The 20,309-nt window shown below is 46.0% G+C and overlaps 1 protein-coding gene across 1 annotated transcript in view; it reads left to right on the top strand.

Moving 5' to 3' along the window:
• The window catches only part of CCHR10.PART0H1orf112 (chromosome chr10.part0 C1orf112 homolog), a 2,885,111-nt gene that overhangs the window by 2,431,526 nt on the left and 433,276 nt on the right, over nucleotides 1–20,309 (top strand). Inside the window, exon 24 of the mRNA XM_044086752.1 lies at nucleotides 18,052–18,156. Coding sequence (XP_043942687.1) covers nucleotides 18,052–18,156 — 105 coding nt within the window. The remainder of the gene's footprint in view (nucleotides 1–18,051; nucleotides 18,157–20,309) is intronic.

Here is a 20,309-nt window from a genome sequence, read left to right as displayed (position 1 = left end):
GGTGCTGCTCGGAGCCGAGACTGTGGGAGCGTCGGAACCGATACCTTTCCTTTCGGCGCCATCGTCTGGTCCGATCTCCTCCTTGGAGGGATCTCTGCGCCGGACTTCCCTCGTCGGCTCCGAGGGAGCGAGTGGCATCGGACCCTTGTCCGACCCCGCTCTCCCTCTCGGTGCTTCGGCGCTGGTTAGTTCGGCTCCGACATCGGCTTCGGAGCCATCCTTGTCGGTGCAGGGGGAGGTTTTTGGCTCTTCGGAGCAGAGACCTCTGGCCCTGCCTGATAGGGGTGCCTTTGAGGTCATGCGGAGCGTGTTAGAACCTGGTTCTACTCCACAGTCTGCTCCATCAGCTCCTCCCTCTACAGTGCCTGCGGTGATTTCTTCTCACCCCCTTACTTCGGACCATAGAGAATCTGCGCCTCAAGTATCCCCAGTGGGAATTTCCTCCTCTTCCGAGGCCTCTCCTGATCTTGCAGAGGAGCCCCCTAGGAAGAGACAGTGCAAGAGGAAGCACATTGACTCCCCTGAGTCTGTCACCTCTGACACTGATTTGGAAGATTCTGAGGGTTCCCCTCGTTCCCCCTCTGAAGATGTCTCCTTTGCAGACATACTAGAAATCCTGAAGCAGAGGGGGAATTGGCCAGCCCTTAACACTTCAGAGGACGAATCAGTGTACCTTGAGGCGTTTGGTTCTCGACCTTCCACCTCCTGGGTGTCCCCTCCCTTTGACCCACTCATGGAAGTGGTGGCGAGGAAGGCTTGGGCGGCTCCTGACTCGGTGGAACCCACCCTTAGGAGGCCGGCCAAATTTATCACTGCCCCCAAAGACAAGGAGTTTTTGTCCAAAGGTGTCTCTGTGGATGCCATGGTGGTGGCTGCTGCCACCAAGAAGGAATTAGCGGATCCTTCGGTACCTGTTCATCCTCCTAATAAGGAATCTAGGACCATGGACAGGTACGCTAAGCGGATGTTTTCATCAGTGACTTTTTCCATGCGTTCACTGAATTACCTGTGTCATTTCACTCGTCTCCAGAGGGACTTGCTCAAGGATATGAGTGAAGTGTTGAAGGACCCATCAGCTGTGGGTTTTCAAGATAGGATGAACTCCCAGCTGGCTACCCTTAATTCAGTAGTTAACTCCTCCATGCGCCTGATTTCGTACGTGGCTGATGGAGCGAGCAGAGCCGCAGGTACAGGGGTGGCTTTACGTCGCCATGCCTGGATGCAGCTATGTAGCTTTGCGGACCCTTTCAAGGCGTTTTTCACTAACTCCGCTTTTGACGGATCATCTCTCTTTGGTCCACAAGTGAAGGATACTCTGACAAGGTGCAAGGTAGAAGGTAAGACTCTTTCTGCCGTCGGAGTCCGTTTTTCTACCCCTTCCAGGCCTTACCCCAAAGGTCAGAAGGGGGGGAAGATGTGGTTCCGCAAACAACCACAGGGAGTCTTACCGGACGCACAGAGTTGTTTCCCCTCTAGAGGCAGAGGGGGGAACAATAATAATAGACGCCGTCCTAGAGGCAGAGGGGGCCCACAGAATCAGGGTAGTCGAGAAACCTTCTCTGACAAACCCTTTCAGCACCCCTGAGGGGTTGCCCGACTGTCCACCTTCGGAGGCAGTCGGGGGAAGATTATCTCTGTACCCAAAAGCCTGTCCTTCCCTTACTCAAGACAAGTGGGTACAGTCTATCATATCCGAAGGCTACAGAATCCCTTTCATTCACATCCTAAAACAGTCCGGAAAATCCCTTCCCAGACGTTCCACCCATTCAAAGGGAACAAGCAGCACTAGAAATTTCAAAGCTGCTAGCAAAAAGAGCCATTCAACCAGTTCCAGCAGACCAACAAGGATCCGGAATTTACTCCAAATTCTTTTTGGTTCCAAAGAAAACAGGGGACTGGAGACCCATTTTGGATCTCAGCAACTTGAACAAGTTTGTCAAGAAAACAAAATTTCGGATGGTCACGCTGCAATCCATCCTGCCCTTTCTGGGCCAGGACAACTGGATGTGCTCCATAGATCTCCAGGATGCGTACTATCACATCAAAATGAACAGACGATCCAGGAGATTTCTCCGCTTCAGGCTAGGAGCCAGTCATTTTCAGTTCAGGGCCCTGCCCTTTGGTCTCACTACAGCCCCCCGAGTGTTCACCAAATGCATGGCAGTGGTCGCCGCTCATTTGAGGGGCCAGGGATTCCAGGTGTTTCCCTATTTAGATGACTGGCTCCTGACTGCCACCACCAGGCATCTACGTCTCTTAGCCAGAGACTACACCTTACGAACCTGTCAGACTCTAGGCATCTCTGTAAATTACGAAAAGTCTGTCTTGTCGCCTTGTCAGTCTATTACCTTTATTGGCGCAAGATTAGACACAGTCAGTCTGTCAGCCAGACTCACAGAACAAAGAGTAGCAGACATTCACAAGCAGGTTTCCCTTCTCTTACGACAAAACAAGGTCAAGGTCAGATTGGTGTTGAAAGTCCTAGGGATTATGGCGGCGGCTATTCCTCTCCTCCCCTTAGCCCGCTTTTACATGAGGATTCTTCAGTGGATGCTTTTCACTCAGTGGTCCTTTCAACTTCTACCAATGTCCCACACTATCAGCATAGCTCAGTCATGCAGGAATCATCTTCTCTGGTGGGTCACATCTCCCCAAATTCTTCTAGGGAGACCCTTCATTCCCCCGCCCCCGGCTGCAACTCTGACAACGGACGCCTCCCTGATAGGGTGGGGGGGGCATTACCAGGGCAGGACAGTCCAGGGCACGTGGCAGCCGATCGAGTGCCACTTGCACATAAATGTTCTAGAGATGAGAGCAGTGCTTCTAGCGTTGCAAGCCCTTCAAGACTCTCTTCCCAAGGGAACTATAGCAATTCAGACGGACAATATGTCCGTAGTGTGGTACATCAACAAACAAGGCGGAACCAAATCTTACCCCTTATGTCGAGAAGCACTCAGACTGTGGCAATGGGCGATCTCTTCTCAGCGCTTCCTGATAGCAACGCACATTCCTGGCAAGTCCAATGTGATAGCAGACCGATTGAGCAGAGCAATTCTCATGCCTCACGAGTGGTCTCTGAAGAAATCAGTGTTGGAAGAAGTTTTTCGAACTTGGGGCCAACCTTGCTGCAATCTTTTTGCCACTCCCCAAAACAGCAAGTGTGCCGAGTTCTTCACTCTCTTTCCCCTACCAGGTCATCCCATCAGAGATGCTCTAGCTCACGATTGGCCTCCGGGACTCCTGTATGCTTTTCCCCCCTTCCCACTGATACCTCAGCTGATTCGGAAAGCCATTGCTCTGAAGGCCTTGATGATCCTCATTGCCCCTTATTGGCCTCGACAAGTTTGGTTTCCCTTTCTTCATCGTTACCTTTTGGCGCAACCATGGCATCTGGACCCAGTTCCAGATCACTTGATCCGTCAATCGGGTCAACTGCACCAATCCCTTTCTTCTCTGAACCTCACAGCGTGGTTCCTCCAATTGCAACCTTAGCCAGGCTTCCCTTAATATCTCACTCAGTTAGAGATATTTTGATAGCTTCTCATAAGTCTTCTACCCAGAAGATTTATAGCAGCAAATGGAAACATTTCTCTTTATGGGCAGTGTCCAAGGAAATAGACCCCTTTACTGCACCTATTCAGTCCATTCTTGATTTCCTAGCTGTGCTTTTCCAAGCAGGCTCCTCTCCTTCTACTATCAGAGTTCAATTGGCGGCTATATCTAATTTTCATGTGGGAGTGTCAGAGTCTACTATTATGTCCCACAAACTCTGTAAAGCCTTTTTGAAAGGAGTCTTTCTTCTTAAGCCCCCTGTCAAGGATCCACCTCCTCCATGGGATCTGAACTTGGTTCTAGCATCTTTGATTCTACCCCCCTTTGAACCTGCAGCTTCATGTTCTATGAAGTTGCTGTCTTGGAAAACGCTTTTTCTAATAGCCATCACTTCAGCTAGAAGGGTTTTGGAACTTCATGCTCTATGCTGTCGTCCCCCGTATCTAATTTTTCACAAAGATAGAGTATCCTTGCGTACCAATCCACCCTTTTTGCCCAAATTGGCCTCTCAAGCAAATCTGAATCAAACTATTGATCTCCCAGTTTTTTTCCCCAATTATGGCAACAAGTCAGAACAGAAATTGCACTCTTTACATGTTCATCGCCAACTAAGGTATTATTTAGACAGGACTAAACAGTTTAGAAAAACAGAACAACTGTTTGTTTCATATGCGGAAGGCAAGATGGGTCTTCCAGTCTCTAAAGTGTCACTTTCAAGATGGCTTACTTCTACGATTACCTTTATTTATGAGATCAGACACCAACAATTGCCCTTGAAGCCTAGAGCTCACTCTACAAGGGCCTTAGCCACATCCATAGCTTTTCAGGATAGGCTTCCTATTGATTCTATTTGTTCAGCAGCGACTTGGGCTTCACCTCATACCTTCATTTCTCATTACAAGTTGGACATAGCCTCCAGAGACCGTGCCAACTTTGGTTCCACTGTTCTCAAGAGTCTGTTCCTATAGGCCACCCGGGACAAGGTGCTAGGGATGCGGTCCCATCCAGCAAGAATGAAGGCGAGATAGACAACTTAACATTAAGAAGTTATGTACCTACCATAACGTTCCATGTTAGTTGTCTTCTTCTCGCCTTCTTTCTTGCGTCCCACCCTCCTTCCCCCTAGCCTGGACAGACCTAGAGGAGATTGTCTTGTGACCTTTCAATCCTTTTCTCCCACGCTCTACCACCTCTATATTTTTCCTCTTTTAGGTTTAGGACACCTCACAGTCAGCCCTATAGAGGTGGGTTACCCTTCTCCATGTTATGGAGTTTTTCTTGCTTGGTCTAGCTTTCAAACGAGATCTGAGGAGTTACCGCCTAGCATTGTGGGATATGGGGGAGCCTCGAGCCGATGGAATTAGCTCTCGAGCTTTAGTATTGGCCGAGTCGGAGCCGAGGATCGGCTCCGAACCCATCCAGCAAGAAAGAAGGCGAGAAGAAGACAACTAACATGGAACGTTATGGTAGGTACATAACTTCTTATTCTGGCAGACAGCCTAAGCAGGAACCTGTCAGACCCACAAGAGTGGATGCTAGACACCCAAATATTCAAGATGATTACAGAGGCCTGGGGCTGCCCGGACATAGATCTATTTGCATCACCCCTCAACCACCAGTTACAGATTTTTTGCACAAGGACATTTCACAAACTAGCATGGAAAGTGGATGCACTATCATTCAGTTGGAGAAACCTCTCGGGATATGCCTTTCCGCCACTACCTCCTCTTCCACAGGTGCTATTAAAGATCAAGCAGGACAAGCACAAGATGATGATTTTACTGGCCCCAAATTGGCCTCGTCAATTCTAGTACTCAACACTGATGAATCTATCCCAGGAGCTACCTTGGATTTTACCTCAGATTCCAAATCTTTTGTCCCAACACCAGGGCCAGGTTCTGCACTCTCATGTCAAGACTCTCAGCCTGGCAGCCTGGCGAATTTAGGGTCTATGATTAATCCTTTCCTTCCCAAACAGGTCATGGATGTCATCTTAGAAGCCAGATGGCCTAGCACTAGAAAATCTTATGCAGGTAAATGGAAGAGATTTTGCACCTGGATGCATGCTCGGGATTCGGATCCCCTCATTCCTAACATCCCACTGATTTTACTTTACCTGACAGACATGCTACATAAGGGTTTATCCTTCTCCTCCATAAAAATACATGCCTCGGCTATCTCTGCACAATACAATACAGATCCTCCAATCTTTTCACATCCACTTCTGAAACAATATCTCAGAGGAGCAAAGAATTTAAGGCCCCCTAGGACACCACCCATACCTGCTTGGGACCTCAATTATGTTCTGGAAAAACTCACTCTGCCTCCTTTTGAGCCTGCTGCCACATCTGACATTAAGTATTTATCATGGAAGACAGCTATCCTACTGGCTTTAACTTCAGCCAGGAGAGTCTCGGAGTTACAAGCACTCATGGCTGTGGAACCTTATATTATTTTTCATCAAGATAGGGTGTCTTTAAGGACTAATCCTACTTTCATGACTAAAGTGGTTTCCAAAGTGGCTTTAAATCAAACTATTCACCTGCCAACTTTTTTCACTAATCCACAAAATAAGAGGGAAAGGATCTTGCATTCCTTGGATGTACACAGACAACTTCGTTTTTACCTGGACAGAACCACGGATATCAGGAAAACAGAACAACTGTTTGTTTCTTATGCAACAAATTCCCAAGGCAAAGCTATTTCAAAACAGACCATTTCTAAATGGATTGCTCATGGAATCAGATTTTGTTACTCATCATGGAAAGCAAATCCCAGGAAAGATTAGGACTCACTGTACCAGAGCTGCTGCTACTTCAGCTGCCTTTCTCAGGGGAGTGCCTACCAAAGATATTTTGGAAGCTGCAACTTGGAGTTCAGTTCATACTTTCTCTAAGCACTATAATCTCCCTCTTTACACTAAGTCTAGGGCAGGCTTTGCTTCTGCAGTCTTGCAGTGCCTTCTAGCTGCCCCTTCTACTCTATAACCACCACCCTTTACCTCAGCTTTGGGATTCAACCCTACAGTGATGACTGCAACAGTGAAACACGATGAACAAAGTACAGTTGTGTACACTTACCATAAATGTAGATGTTCGAGTGTCTTCACTGTTGCAGTCTGGGTTACCCTCCCTCCTGTCCCCTCTTATACTTTCATTAGTGTGGTTTCCTACTTCACCCTTCTTCTGAGGTGTATTTGCTTCAGGGTATGGGGTTTGTTGTATGTTACTTTTTTGTTTTACTATTGGCCTTCATTTTTGGGCACCTGACATCTGGGGCAAGAAAAACTGGAGAACATGGTGTCGGCTGGCAGCTTTGTACTCCTAGCGTTCTGACGTCAGGGAGCATGACTGAACAGCTGACGCCGGACCCAGACTTTGGGATTCTGGCCGACCGAGGACTGCCTGCCGGCAGGAAGAGCCCTACAGTGATGACTGCAACAGTGAAGACACTCGAACATCTACATTTATGGTAAGTGTACACAACTGTATTTTTTGATTCCTTAGAGGCCTCCTGTAGAGCAGCAGTTACAGGGTCCGTCATTAGAAGACATGCTTGGTTGAAAGAACAGACCTTACCAGATCATGTTAAAGCAAAATTATTGGATGCACCTTTGCAGCAGGATGTTTTAATTGGAGTTAAGGCAGAAGAGGTATTAAAGAAACTGGAGGATAAAGCAAAATCTATGCAAGTGGTGAAGGATTTCTTACAGGTTCAGCCGCCTCGATTTAGCATAATTTAGCCAACAAAGAATTGGTCATTCCAGTTTCAGACAGACCTCAAAGGGACAGATACAGGCATCCAAGAGGCAGAGGTCAACCACAAGGAACTTACAGGCCTCGACAATGGGGTGCTTCAACCCAGAAAAAGGGGAAGACGGGCCTCAACCTTATAAAAAGCGGACCCAGTGACTTCCCACTACAGCTGCCAAACATCTATCTCTTGGCAGCCCCTTTGGGGGGAAAACTGGCACTTTTCAGTCACGATTGGCAAATAATCACCCAAGACAAATGGGTTCTCAATATTGTGTCTCAAGGTTACAGGTTCCACTTTCACACTCTGCCAAGGTTAAAAGGAATGCCAAATCTGCCACCAAATCAATGGGCAGAGGCTCAAAGGCAAATTACAGCGCTCATGGACATGAGAGCTATTCAGAAGGTACCAACACAGGAGCAAGGACAAGGATTTTACTCAAGACTCTTTCTGGTTCCCAGAAAGGACAAAGCCTGGAGGCCCATTCTGGATCTTTCTTCTCTAAATACTTACCTGTATGTTCCAAAATTCAAAATGTTGACACTACGGCAGCTTCTTCCCATGCTGGGCAAGAAAGCTTGGCTCGTAACATTGGACCTCAAGGAGGCATACCTGCATGTCCCTATCAGACAAAATTGCAGAAGATACCTCAGATTTTTAGCAGGTTCAATGCACTACCAATTCTCTGCACTGCCCTTTGGCTTATCTACTGCGCCCAGGGTCTTTACAAAATGCCTGGCACCAGTAATTGCATTTTGCAGACAAAAAGGAATTCAAATTTACCCATATTTGGACGACTGCCTTATTCAAGCAGAGAGCAAAGACATTCTTCTAAAGCATCTGGCGTTTGTAAAAAGACTGCTAATTTGCCTAGGGTACACAGTAAACGAAAAGAAATCAAAACTAGTGCCCTCACAAGAGATAATATTCCTGGGTGCCAGCTTAAATACAACGGCCCAGATGGCTTATCTCACGACAGACAAGCAAGGACAACTGACTCAATATTTCCAATTGATGGCAACAAAAACTCAACTCCCTGCAAGAAAAATTCTGCAGGCCTTGGGTTACATGGCATCTTCCATACTACTAATTCCATATGCAAAACTGCATATGAGGAAACTACAATGGTACCTAAAGAGTGTCTGGTCTCAACACTGTCACGGTTTGGAAACAGTAATACCACTTATTCCTTGCCTTCAACAGGAGTTTCAATGGTGGGCCCAAGCCTGTCACCTTAACAAGGGACAGCCTTTCACTCAACCCACAGCCAGGCAAACACTGACAACAGATGCTTCGGATTACGCCTGGGGAGCACACATGGCAGGAAAATGTATTCAGGGCAAGTGGCCTGCAGAACAAAGGCATCTTCACATCAATCAAAAAGAGATGCTAGCTGTACAAAATGCCCTTATAGCTTTCAAGGACCTTCTGCGTCCAGGACAACTACTTCTAAGGACAGACAACACCACAGTTATGTGGTACATAAACAAGGAAGGGGACAAGCCATGACCTTGTGGAACACAGCTATAACCTATCAAGTTCATCTGCAAGCACAATTCCTGCCAGGAGAGAAAAATACACTGGCAGACGACTTAAGCAGAAACATCATGGATCATTACATCCACAAATGTTCAGGATGATAACACAGAAATGGTGGAGCCCGGACATAGATCTGTTCGCATCCCCAATGAATTACCAGCTACAGAAATTCGGCACAAGGACTTACCACACACAAGCATGGAAAGTGGATGCCCTCTCATTCAGCTGGAAAAACCTACAAGTATACACTTTCCCACCACTGCCTCTCCTTTCAAAGGTACTCATGAATGCCAGACAAGAAAGGCCAAAGATGATCCTGATTGCCCCAGACTGGCCACGCCAGCACTGGTGCCCAGCCTTAAAGAACTTAGCACAAGGACCACCATGGATTTTGCCTCAAATCTCATAACTTCCAACTCAGCAAAACAATCAGATACTTCACAGCCAGCTCAAGACTTTAAACCTGGCTGCATGGAAGATTCCTTAGTCAAGCAAACAGTGCCTCTCTCCAAAGCTGTTATGGATGTCATTCTGGAGGTCAGAAGGCCTAGTACCAGGAAAGCCTATTCAGATAAATGGAAGAGATTCTGTGAATGGAACCAGGCTCACAGCCTTGACCCCTCTTGTCCCAAATATCCCTCAGATACTACAATACTTGACTGAGATGCTGGACAAGGTTCTCTCCTTTTCATCCATTAAGATCCATGCCTCTGCCATCTCTGCTCATTACAACACAGATCCACCATTTTTTTCTCATCCTTTGGTAAAACAGTACCTCAGAGGGGCTAAAAACATAAGACCGCCCCGTAGAGCACCAACTCCAACTTGGGACCTCAACTTTGTCCTGGAAAAATTAACTTTACCTCCTTTTGAGCCAGCTAACTCAGCAGACTTAAAATATGTCTCTTGGAAAACTGCTCTGCTCCTGGCAATAACCTCAGCATGAAGAATTTCTGAATTACAGGCACTAATGGTAGTGGAACCTTTCATCATTTTTCACCAAGACAGGGTGTCTTTAAGAACAAACCCTACTTTTATGCCAAAGGTGGTATCAAGTGTGGTTCTAAACCAAACTATTCATGCCAACTTTTTATCCAAATCCACAGAATAAAGGAGAGAGACTACTGCATTCCTTGGACATACACAGGCAGTTATGCTTTTACTTGGACAAAACTAAAGCTTTCAGGAAAACTGAGCAATTGTTTGTATCATATGCTGCAGGACACAGGTGAAAGCCATTTCAAAACAGACCATTTCAAAATGGATAGGCCATTGTACACGTTTCTGCTATACACATCATGGAAAAACTGCACCTAACAGCATTGGGTCTCATTCCACCAGGGCAACAGCCACTTCAACTGCCTACCTCAGAGGAGTACCTACCAAGGACAATTTGGAAGCAGCAACTTGGAGTTCTGTACATACCTTCACCAAGCATTACCATCTACCTCTTTACACTAAATCCAGAGCTGGCTTTGCCACTGCAGTTCTGCAGGGCATTATAGCCACCCCTAATGCCTTATAGATCCATCCTCCCTACCTCAGCTCTGGGATTCTACTCAAGTGTAATGACTGCAGCAGTGTAACACGATGAACATAGTACAGTTTTGTACCTACCATAAATGTAGATGTTCGAGTGTATACACTGCTGCAGTCCAGGTTACCCTCCCTCCTTCCCCTCTTACTTGCTGTTTCTCACCCTAGTATTTCACCCTTTGCTGCCTATGGGAAGTATTTGCTGGTAACAGAGAGTATTTGATTGCTTTTCTTATGTATGTTTTATTAGCAATTTACATTGCCTACCTTCTTGGGGGCACCTGACATCTGGGGCAAGAAAAACTGAAGAAATGGCGTCGGCTGCATCTTATATACCCCTGGCGCACTGACGTCAGGGAAGAAGCGACAGCAACCGACGCCGGACCAAGACTTTGGAACTCAGGCCGACTGTGGGACCGCCTGACGGCAGGATAACCCAAGTGTGATGACTGGAGCAGTGTATACACATCTACATTTATGGTAGGTACAAAACTGTACTTTTTATACCCCTGACGATCTGACGTCATGGAAGAGGAGACAGTAACCGACGCAGGACCCAAGACTTTGTTATTCAGGCCGACTGAGGGCAACCTGCCAGCAGATTACCCTAATGTAATGACTGCAACAGTGAATACACTCTTAACATCTACATTTATGGTAAGTGTACACAACTGTACTTTTTACCTGATGTACTTGGATGAGTGCAGGGTGACTGATGCTCGGGTTTTACTTGATGTAAATGGATGAGTGCCGGGTGACTGATGCCTGCATTTTACTTGATGTAAATTGATGAGTGCAGGGTGACTGATGTCTGTATTTTACCTGATGTAAATGGATGAGTGCAGGGTGACTGCTCAAGTTTTACCTGATGTTAATGGATGTGTGCAAAGTGACTGATGCTTTGGTTTTACCTTATGTAAATGCATGAATGCAGGGTGACTGCATGGGTTTTACCTGAGGAAAATGGATGAGTGCAGGATGACTGATGCCTGGGTTTTATCTGATGTAAATGGATGAGTGCCGGGTGACTGATGCTCTGGTTTTACCTGATGTAAATGGATCAGTGCAAGGTGACTGATGTCTGGGTTTTACCTGATGTAAATGGATGAGTGCAGGGTGACTGATGCCCGTGTTTTACCTGATGTAAATCGATGAGTGCAGGGTGACTGATGCCAGGGTTTTACCGATGTAAATGGATGAATGCAGGGTGACTGATGCCAAGGTTTTACTTGATTTAAATGGATGTCTACAAGGTGACTGATGCAAAGGTTTTACTTGATGTAAATGGATGAGTGCAGGGGGACTGATGCCTGGATTTTACCTGATGTAAATGGATGAGTGCAGGGTGACTGATGCCTGGGTTTTACCTGATGTAAATGGATGAGTGCAGGGTGACTAGTCAGGTTTTACCTGATATAAATGGATGAATGCAGGGGGACTAACTGCTAGGGTTTTACCTGATGTAAATGGATGAGTGTAGGGTGACTGATGCTCAGGGATTAGCTGATGTAAATGGATGAGTGCAGAGTGACTGATGCCTGGGTTTTACCTGATGTAAATGGATGAGTGCAGGGTGACTGATGCCTGGGTTTTACCTGATGTAAATGGATGAGTGCAGGGTGACTTATGCCTTGGTTTAACCTGATGTAAATGGATGAGTGCAGGGTGACTGATGCCTGGGTTTTACCTGATGTAAATGGATGAGTGCAGGGTGACTGATGCCTGGGGTTTTACCTGATGTAAATGGATGAGTGCAGGGTGACGGATGCTCAGAGTTTAGCTGATGTTAATGGATGAGTGTAGGGTGACTGATGCTCAGGGTTTTACCTGATGTAAATGGATGAGTGCATGATGACTGATGCTCTGGTTTTACCTGATGTAAATGGATGAGTGCAGGGTGACTGATGCCTGGGTTTTACCTGATGTAAATGGATGAGTTCAAGGTGACTGATGCCTGGGTATTACCTGATGTAAATGGATGAGTGCAGAGTGACTGATGCCTGGGTTTTACCTGATGTAAATGGATGAGTGCAGGGTGACTGATGCCTGGATTTTACCTGATGTAAATGGATGAGTGCAGGGTGACTGATGCCTGGGTTTTACCTGATGTAGATGGATGAGTGCAGGGTGACTGATGCCTTGATGTTCTTCATGTTTCACTGTTGCAATCATTACATTTGGGTAATCTGCTTGCAAGTTGCTCTCAGTCGGCCTGATTAACAAAGTCTTGGGTCCTGCGTCGGTTGCTGTCCCTTCTTCAATGACGTCAGGAGTATAAAACGAGCAGCCGACGCCATTACATCAGTCTTTCTTGCCGTGCAGTGCCCGGAGCAGAAGCAGTCCGCAAGTGCTGGTCGGCCGACTACTGAAATTTTCATTTTTGAGTTTCAGAACCGAAGTCTTAAACTAAAAGCTAAGTACCCCGTTGAGGAAACTTTTTCTTGCTCCTTACCAATGTCAGTAAAAGTTAATAATTGCATTACTTGTGGAAAGCAAATACCTCATAAAGATTTTAATTCGTACTCTATTCCTTCCTAGGCCCTGACCATGACGTACCTTCCTGTTGGTTTTGTGCTTTATTTAATAGGCGGACTATCCGCCGTTGGTATATTTTTGCCTCTAAATATTTCAGTTCTTGGTTTAATTATCCAGAAATGTCGTTGGTTAGCCATCCGACTACCGGGATTCTGAAAAAACACATAGATAAAGACAGAGACAGGCCGCCGCGGTCCAAGACTGCCAACGACGCTTCTTCTATGCCAATTAGCCGGTACTCAGTGAGGCGCTTTCGCAGATCCTGTTACCCACTACTTCTGATTCGCAGGCCTCTACTGAGACCCATTTGGAGTCTGGTATGCCGTGAGATGCTTCAACAATGGAACCGTGGATGTCTCTACCTTGGATGGGTCTGGAGCCGCTGTGCAGGCACTGGCTTCTGAGGGTGTATTCAGGCCTATGGACTTGCATATTAAATAGACTCCTCCTTCATTACTTAGGCCTAAATCTCAATCCATGTCTAAAAAAAACGACGCCCATCCCACATGCTCAGGTCTCTATGCCTAAAAAACAAATGATAAGAATGGCTGAAGATCTAATAACTCTAATCAGTGGTAGCCACCCCCCCCCCCTCTAAGAGGCCTAGGACTGAGGTTGATTATGAATCTTCTGATCAGGATTCTGTTTTTTCTGACTATTCTAATGACCTGGATTTGTCCTTACCTACTTAATTCTCTCTGCTTCCCCTCCAGAGGATTTTTCTTTTGAGGAAACCTTACATTCTCTAAGAGAGCATTTCAACAGGGAAAGCCAGGATTTTTATGATTCAAAAAAGAGGCTTAGGGATTTCCTCCTTCTACCTCAGCATAGGCCTTTAGCTATTCCTCCTGTACTAGACATTGTTGATGATGCTTTCTCGGAATCCAGTTTGGCCCCTGATTCCTTGCCTCCTGCTCCCAGAAAACCTGACATACTACAGGGTCCCTGAGTCCCACAAGTTCCTTTTCAAAAATCCTATTGCAGATCCAGAGACTATTTCACAGGGACCCAAAGGCATTAAGGCTTCTACTGCTAAAAATCCTACCCCTTCTGATAGAGACTCCAGGGTGCTGGATAGATGGGGTAAGAAAGTTTACACTTCTGCAACCTTGGCGATTAGGGCTTTAAACTGCCAGTTTCATATTTTAAAAATATCAGCAACATGTTATTGGACTGCTTAAACAGAAAATGATGTTGATTCCTGGTTGTGTGGAAAATAAAGAATTACAGGATTTAATGCATTCTGCCAAACAAGTTGGAAAACACACTTTGCAATGTGGTTTTGATTCATTAGTGGCCTCTTGCAGGGCTGCTGTTACTGGGTCTGTGCGTAGAAGGCATGCTTGTCTTAAGGAGCAATCTTTGCCTGATCATGTTAACGCTAAATTGTTGGATGCTCCTTTAAATCAGGACCGCCTGTTTGGCAGCAAGGCTGAGGAAGTTCTTAAAAAGATGGAAGATAAAGCTAAATCTATGCAAACTGTTAAATATTTTTTTACAAGTTCAGCCTCCTAGATTTAGTAGGCACTGGCCCTCTAAGAATTGGTCCTTTCCAGCCCCTTCCAGGTCTTCTCAAGCCAAACCCAGACAGAGCAAGAACCCCAGGTTTCAGTCCCAGGGGACTCACAGAATTAAGCAGTGGAGGGCCTCCACTTCCAAGTCTGGGAATAATAAGACTCCCCCCTATTGTACACTGTCTCAGTGACTTCCTTTTAAAATTTCCAAGCACTTATCATCTGACTGCCCCTTTGGGGGGAAAGATTGCTCTTCATGCAAAGAACTGGAAACTCATTACCCAGGACAAATGGGCTTTAAATATAGTGTCCCAGGGATACAGATTTTACTTCGACACGTTGCCAACACCAAGTGAGTGGCCAGACCTAACCCCAAATCAGTGGGCAGAGGCCCAAAAACAAGTACTTTCTCTCTTAGGCATAGGGGCTATTCAACTGGTACCAGAAGAGGTAAAGGGACAAGGTTTCTACTCAAGACTTTTCCTGGTACCCAGAAAAGACAATTCATGATGTCCTATCCTGGACCTGTCTACTCTAAACACCTTTTTGGAGATTCCAAAATTCAAGATGCTGACTCTTCACCAATTACTTCCTATGCTAGGCAAAGATGCCTGGTTGGCAACACTAGATTTAAAAGAAGCATACCTGCACATCCCAATCAGGGAATCTTGCAGAGGACACCTACGCTTCAAAGCAGGCTACACGCACTATCAGTTCTCTGCACTGCCCTTTGGCTTATCTACTGCACCCAGGACATTGACAAAGTGCTTAACTCCAGTTATTGCATTTTGCAGGCAAAGAAATATTCAAATATACCCATACCTGGACGATTGTCTAATTCAGGCAGAAAGCCAGGACATACTTTTGAATCATCTGGCCTTACTATAAAGGGTTCTAACTTGTCTGGAGTACATCATAAACAAAAAGAAATCACAGCTGGTACCCTGTCATCAAATTATATTCCTGGGAGCAAGCTTGAATACAACTTCCCAGATGGCTTACCTCATGCCAGAAAAGTAAATTCATCTGACAACCTACTTCAAACAAGTGGCCACAAAAACCCTGCTATCTGCAAGACAAATACTGCAAGCCTTGGGGTTCATGGCCTCCTGCGTTCTTCTCATTCCATATGCAAGACTGCATATGAGGAAACTACAGTGGTACCTAAAAAGCCTTTGGCGTCAGCATTCTCAAAACCTAGAAACAGTGATTCCTGACATACCTTGCCTACGCCTAGAGTTCCTTTGGTGGGCAGAGGCCTGCCACCAAAATAAGGGACTACCATTCACACCACCCCCTGCCACGCAAACCGTAACAACAGATGCATCAGACTATGCATGGGGGGCTCACCTGGCGGGGAAGTGCATTCAGGGCAAATGGAACCCAAGTCAAATGCACCTGTATATCAATCAAAAAGAAATGTTAGCTGTACAGAATGCTCTGACAGCCTTCAAGGACCACATTCTTCCAGGACAACTAATGGTAAAGACGGGCAACACCGCTCTTATGTGGTACATAAACAAGCAGGGGGGGGTACACATTCTTACCCCCTCTGCAGACTAGCCATGGCATTGTGGAACACAGCCTTGAGCTACCAAGTGCACCTACAAGCTGAATTCCTGCCAGGAAAATTACATACACTGGCAGACGGACTAAGCAGAAACCTCCTGGACCCACACGAGTGGAAACTGAAACCAAGTATTTTCAACATGTTGACAAGCAAATGGGGGGGCCCAGATATAGACCTGTTTGCCTCTCCCCCGATCTACCAATTGGACAAATTTTGCCCAAGGACTCCCCACAAAGAAGCCTGGAAAGTGGATGCTCTGTCCTTCAGCTGGAAAAACCTATCAGTCTATGCCTTCCCCCTTCTGCCTCTGCTCTCCAAAGTACTACTAAAAGTCAAACAAGAGAAACCAAGGATGATTCTGATTGCTGCAGACTGGCTGCGCCAGCACTGGTTCCCCCTCCTGTGCAGTGTGTCACTGTTATCTCCATGGCACCTGCGTCAGACTCCTTCCTTGCTGTCTCAGCAGGATAACCAAATTCTGCACCCTCAGCTTCCAACACTGAACCGTGCAGCCTGGCTAATTACTTAATCTCTCCTTTACCATCCCTCAGCAAACCTGTGATGGATATCATCTTAGAGGCAAGGAGGCCTAGTACTAGAAAATCTTATGCTGAAAAATAGAAAAGATTCTGTGCCTGGAACCAATCTCAAGGGATGAGCACAGCAGTGCCCAATTTACCTCAGATTTTACAATACTTAACTGAGATGCTTCACAAGGGCCTGCTTTTTCCTTCGTTAAAATCCATGCCTCAGCCATTTCAGCTCATTATAACACAGAACCTCCCCTCTTCTGTCATCCACTGCTCAAGAAGTTCCTCAGAGGGGCGAAAAATTTGAGGCCACCCAGGAGAGCTCTAACCCCAGCCTGGGAACTTAACTTTGTCTTGGAGAAACTCACTCTACCTCCTTTCGAGCCAGCTGCTACTGCAGACTTAAAATTTCTTTCTTGGAAAACAGCTTTCCTTTTAACTATCAATTCAGCTAGAAGGGTATCTGAATTACAGGCCCTTATGGCAGTGGAGCCTTTCATCATCTTTCATGCGGACAGGGTGTCACTCAGAACCAATCCATCCTTCATGCCCAAGGTGGTATCCAGTGTGGCTCTTAATCAGTCCATTCATTTGCAAACCTTCTTTCCCAGTCCACAGAATAAAGGGGACTGGATACTGCATTCCTTAGATGTGCACAGACAACTTAGATTCTACTTGGATAGGACTAAACCTTTAAGGAAATCTGAACAACTGTTGTAGCATTTGCTGCAGAGGCAGAGGGGAAGGCTATTTCAAAGCAAACCATTTCTAAATGGATAAGCCATTGCATTGATTTCTGCTATAAGCACCATGGAAAATCTATCCCCCAGGGCTGCATCTACCTCTACAGCCTTTCTTGGAGGCGTCCCTGCCAGGGACATCCTAGAAGCTTCTACCTGGTGTTCTGTAAATACACTCACCAAGCATTATCATTTACCAATTTTCTCTAAATCCAGAGCTGGCTTTGCCACTGCAGTCTTGCAGGGCCTTATTGCTGGCCCTAATGCTGTATAAACTCCTCCTCCCAAAAGGAATGGCTGCACCAGTGAAACACAAAGAACATAGTACAGTTGATGTTCGAGTGTTTTCAGTTTACATCTACATTTATGGTAAGTGTACACAACTGTACTTTCCAAAACATGGGGATCCTCTGAAATATGCACTTGCCTAGCTAGCATGTCTTATTTATGTCACAAGTAATATTTAAATCCTTGTATCTAGTGGTTGTGATGCCATTAATTTTGTGGGTGTGTTAAATGTCCGTCATTGCTGGATGCGAGTATGCCCTGTATGGCAGACATTATACTCTTCTCAGTAACCTGTAGGAGAAAAGCTTGTTGAACTCTGTAAAGACTGAGTTTAAGGTATTTGATAACAAATCTAAGTACTGCTTCTGCCAGTCATGTGATGGGACATTTTCTTTATAGATTTCCTTACTATTTTATATTGAGTTTTTTTTTTTTATTTATTGTTTTAAGTATTCAGTGCCATCAACTTGTTTTTTTCTTTGTTTGTTTTTTAGGCCCAAGTGATTCCAAAGTTGTCAAGCTTGTTTGCATCACTTTTAGAGAACAGATCCTGGATAGTCTTTCAGCATGTCTTGGAGGCATTTGTGCAATTTGCAGAGGTAAAACCAAAGGAATTAGAGGCATAGGCTATATACAATAATTTCACTGAGCATACATCAGCATGGAACAAATAAAAATTCTGAGGTCTTTTGCCAAAGGTGGCTGTGAAGATGAATAAGGCATTTTCTTTTAATCTGACCATAGCCAAGATTCATAGGTTCATAGGTTGGTACTAGGCTATCAGCCCTAGGGCCTATACAAGCCTAGCCATAACAATTCCCTGGCTATTTCTTCCCACATTATTTACTTTCCTGGACCCCTGTCTAGCAGGGCGACTGACGTGATATCTGGGGTGAATTTCCTTTCTTCCATCCAATCGTCAAGGTTCCTCTTGAAGAGGTCCAAAGAGGCACTCTGCTTGACATGTATGGGCAATCTATTCCAGAGTCTGGGGAGTCTCTGGGTCAGGAACCTATCCCTCCAGCATGTTTTGTTTATTGTGATGACAAGGTTTAGATCCCTGGAGTGTGTAGCTCTGAGAGATTGGGATTTTTTTAAGTGTAGCATGTCCAACAGCTCTGGGTTTGACATGGCCTTGTATGTTAAGCAGAGATCGCCTCTGAGCAGACTGAGGGCTTTTTTTGTTTTGTTTTGTTTTATGGAAACCAATGCAATACTATGATATGTTGCAAATGGACATACTTCATTCTTCTCCCATCCCTCTTATAATACCAGCCGTGGCAGCTGTGTTGAATGTTGCCTGTAATCATCCTGATATTCACCCACCCATCCATACAAAAGTATGTAAGTTGTATAAGGTACATCAGGCTAATATTTTTTTTTTTCCTTTCTCCTTATCAATCGGCAATTTCAACTTCATATCATGCTGGAAACAGGATGTTCCTTAGCACGAACCCTTCTCATGGTGGCAAAGAAGGCAAGATATTGGCCTGCATAGGTAAGCGAATAGATGTCCTTCAAGGATGCATCTGCAGTCATAACATATGGGTTGTCCTGCCTCAGGCAGCCCTTCGGTCGGCCGGATTCCAAAGTCTGGGTCTGGCCTCGGCTGATGTCTCACTTTCCCCGACGTCAGAGCGCCTAGGGTATAAAAGCATCAGCTGATACCATTTTCCTCAGTCTTTCTTGCCGCGTGGTGCCCGAAGCAGAAGCAGTTCGCAAGTGCCGGTCGGCCAGCTCCTGTGATTCAGCTACCGAAGACTTCGATAAAGCTAAGTACCCCGTTGGGGACTCTTTCTTGCCTCAGCCGATGTCAGATAAAGTAAATAATTGTTTAACTTGTGGGAAACAAATACCTCATAAGGATTTCCACTCTTACTGCCTCCCTTGCTTAGGCCCAGACCACGACGTCTCGGCTTGCTCTGCCTGTGCTTCCTTCAACCGACGAACTCTTAGACGTCGGTCGGAGTTTGCAGAGAAATTTTTTGGGGCTAATTTTGTGTATAAGATGCCGTCAGATACTCCGACTTCGCATGTGGTTAAAAAACAGAAGGACAAGGACCGACCCTCGCGGCCCGCGGTTTCGGCTGAAACCACGGTCAGGCCTACCGCGAGTGTCTCGGTTTCGGCTGAAACCGAGTCCTCGGTGCTTCCTACTACCAAATCCATTCAACCGACTACCTCGGCCATGGAGGCTCCGGCCGAGTCGGTTATTGAATTACCTACGGAAACCGGTATCCAGGACATGTCCGACACCATTCCTTTAGACAAGTCTACTCCTGCACGTGGTGCAGCCAGACCCCCTTCATCCATGTCCATTAAGGCCTTCTCCAGGGCTAAAGCGGCCAAACTTGCCAAAGCTTTGCCTCCCAAGACTACCTCTCAGAGGCCTTCTACAGACACTCAGATTCTCTGCCTAGCAGAGGATCTTATCTCTTTAATTAGAGGTTCTCAACCTCACCCGGACAGGGGCTCTCTTCCACCACCAGACAAAAGGCATAGGGTTGAGCCCTCTGACCCCCACTCTTCAGATGAGTCTACGGATGAATCTGTGTTGTCAGAGCATCAGCAGGAGGCTTATTCGGCCTACGAGGATTCTGATGCTGAACAATCTATTCCTTCGGCCTCCCCTCCTGAAGAGTTTTCTTTTGGTGAGCACTGCACTCTATGAGAGAACATTTTCAATGGCAGGGCCAGGAATTTTCTGATTCTAGAAAGAGATTAAGGACCTTTTTACATTTACCTCAGCATA

The sequence above is a fragment of the Protopterus annectens genome, chromosome 10.part0 (assembly GCF_019279795.1).
Source record: "Protopterus annectens isolate FY-2018-M chromosome 10.part0, PAN1.0, whole genome shotgun sequence".
In the NCBI taxonomy this organism is placed as follows: Eukaryota; Metazoa; Chordata; order Ceratodontiformes; family Protopteridae; genus Protopterus; species Protopterus annectens.
This window is presented reverse-complemented; position numbering and strand designations above follow the sequence as displayed.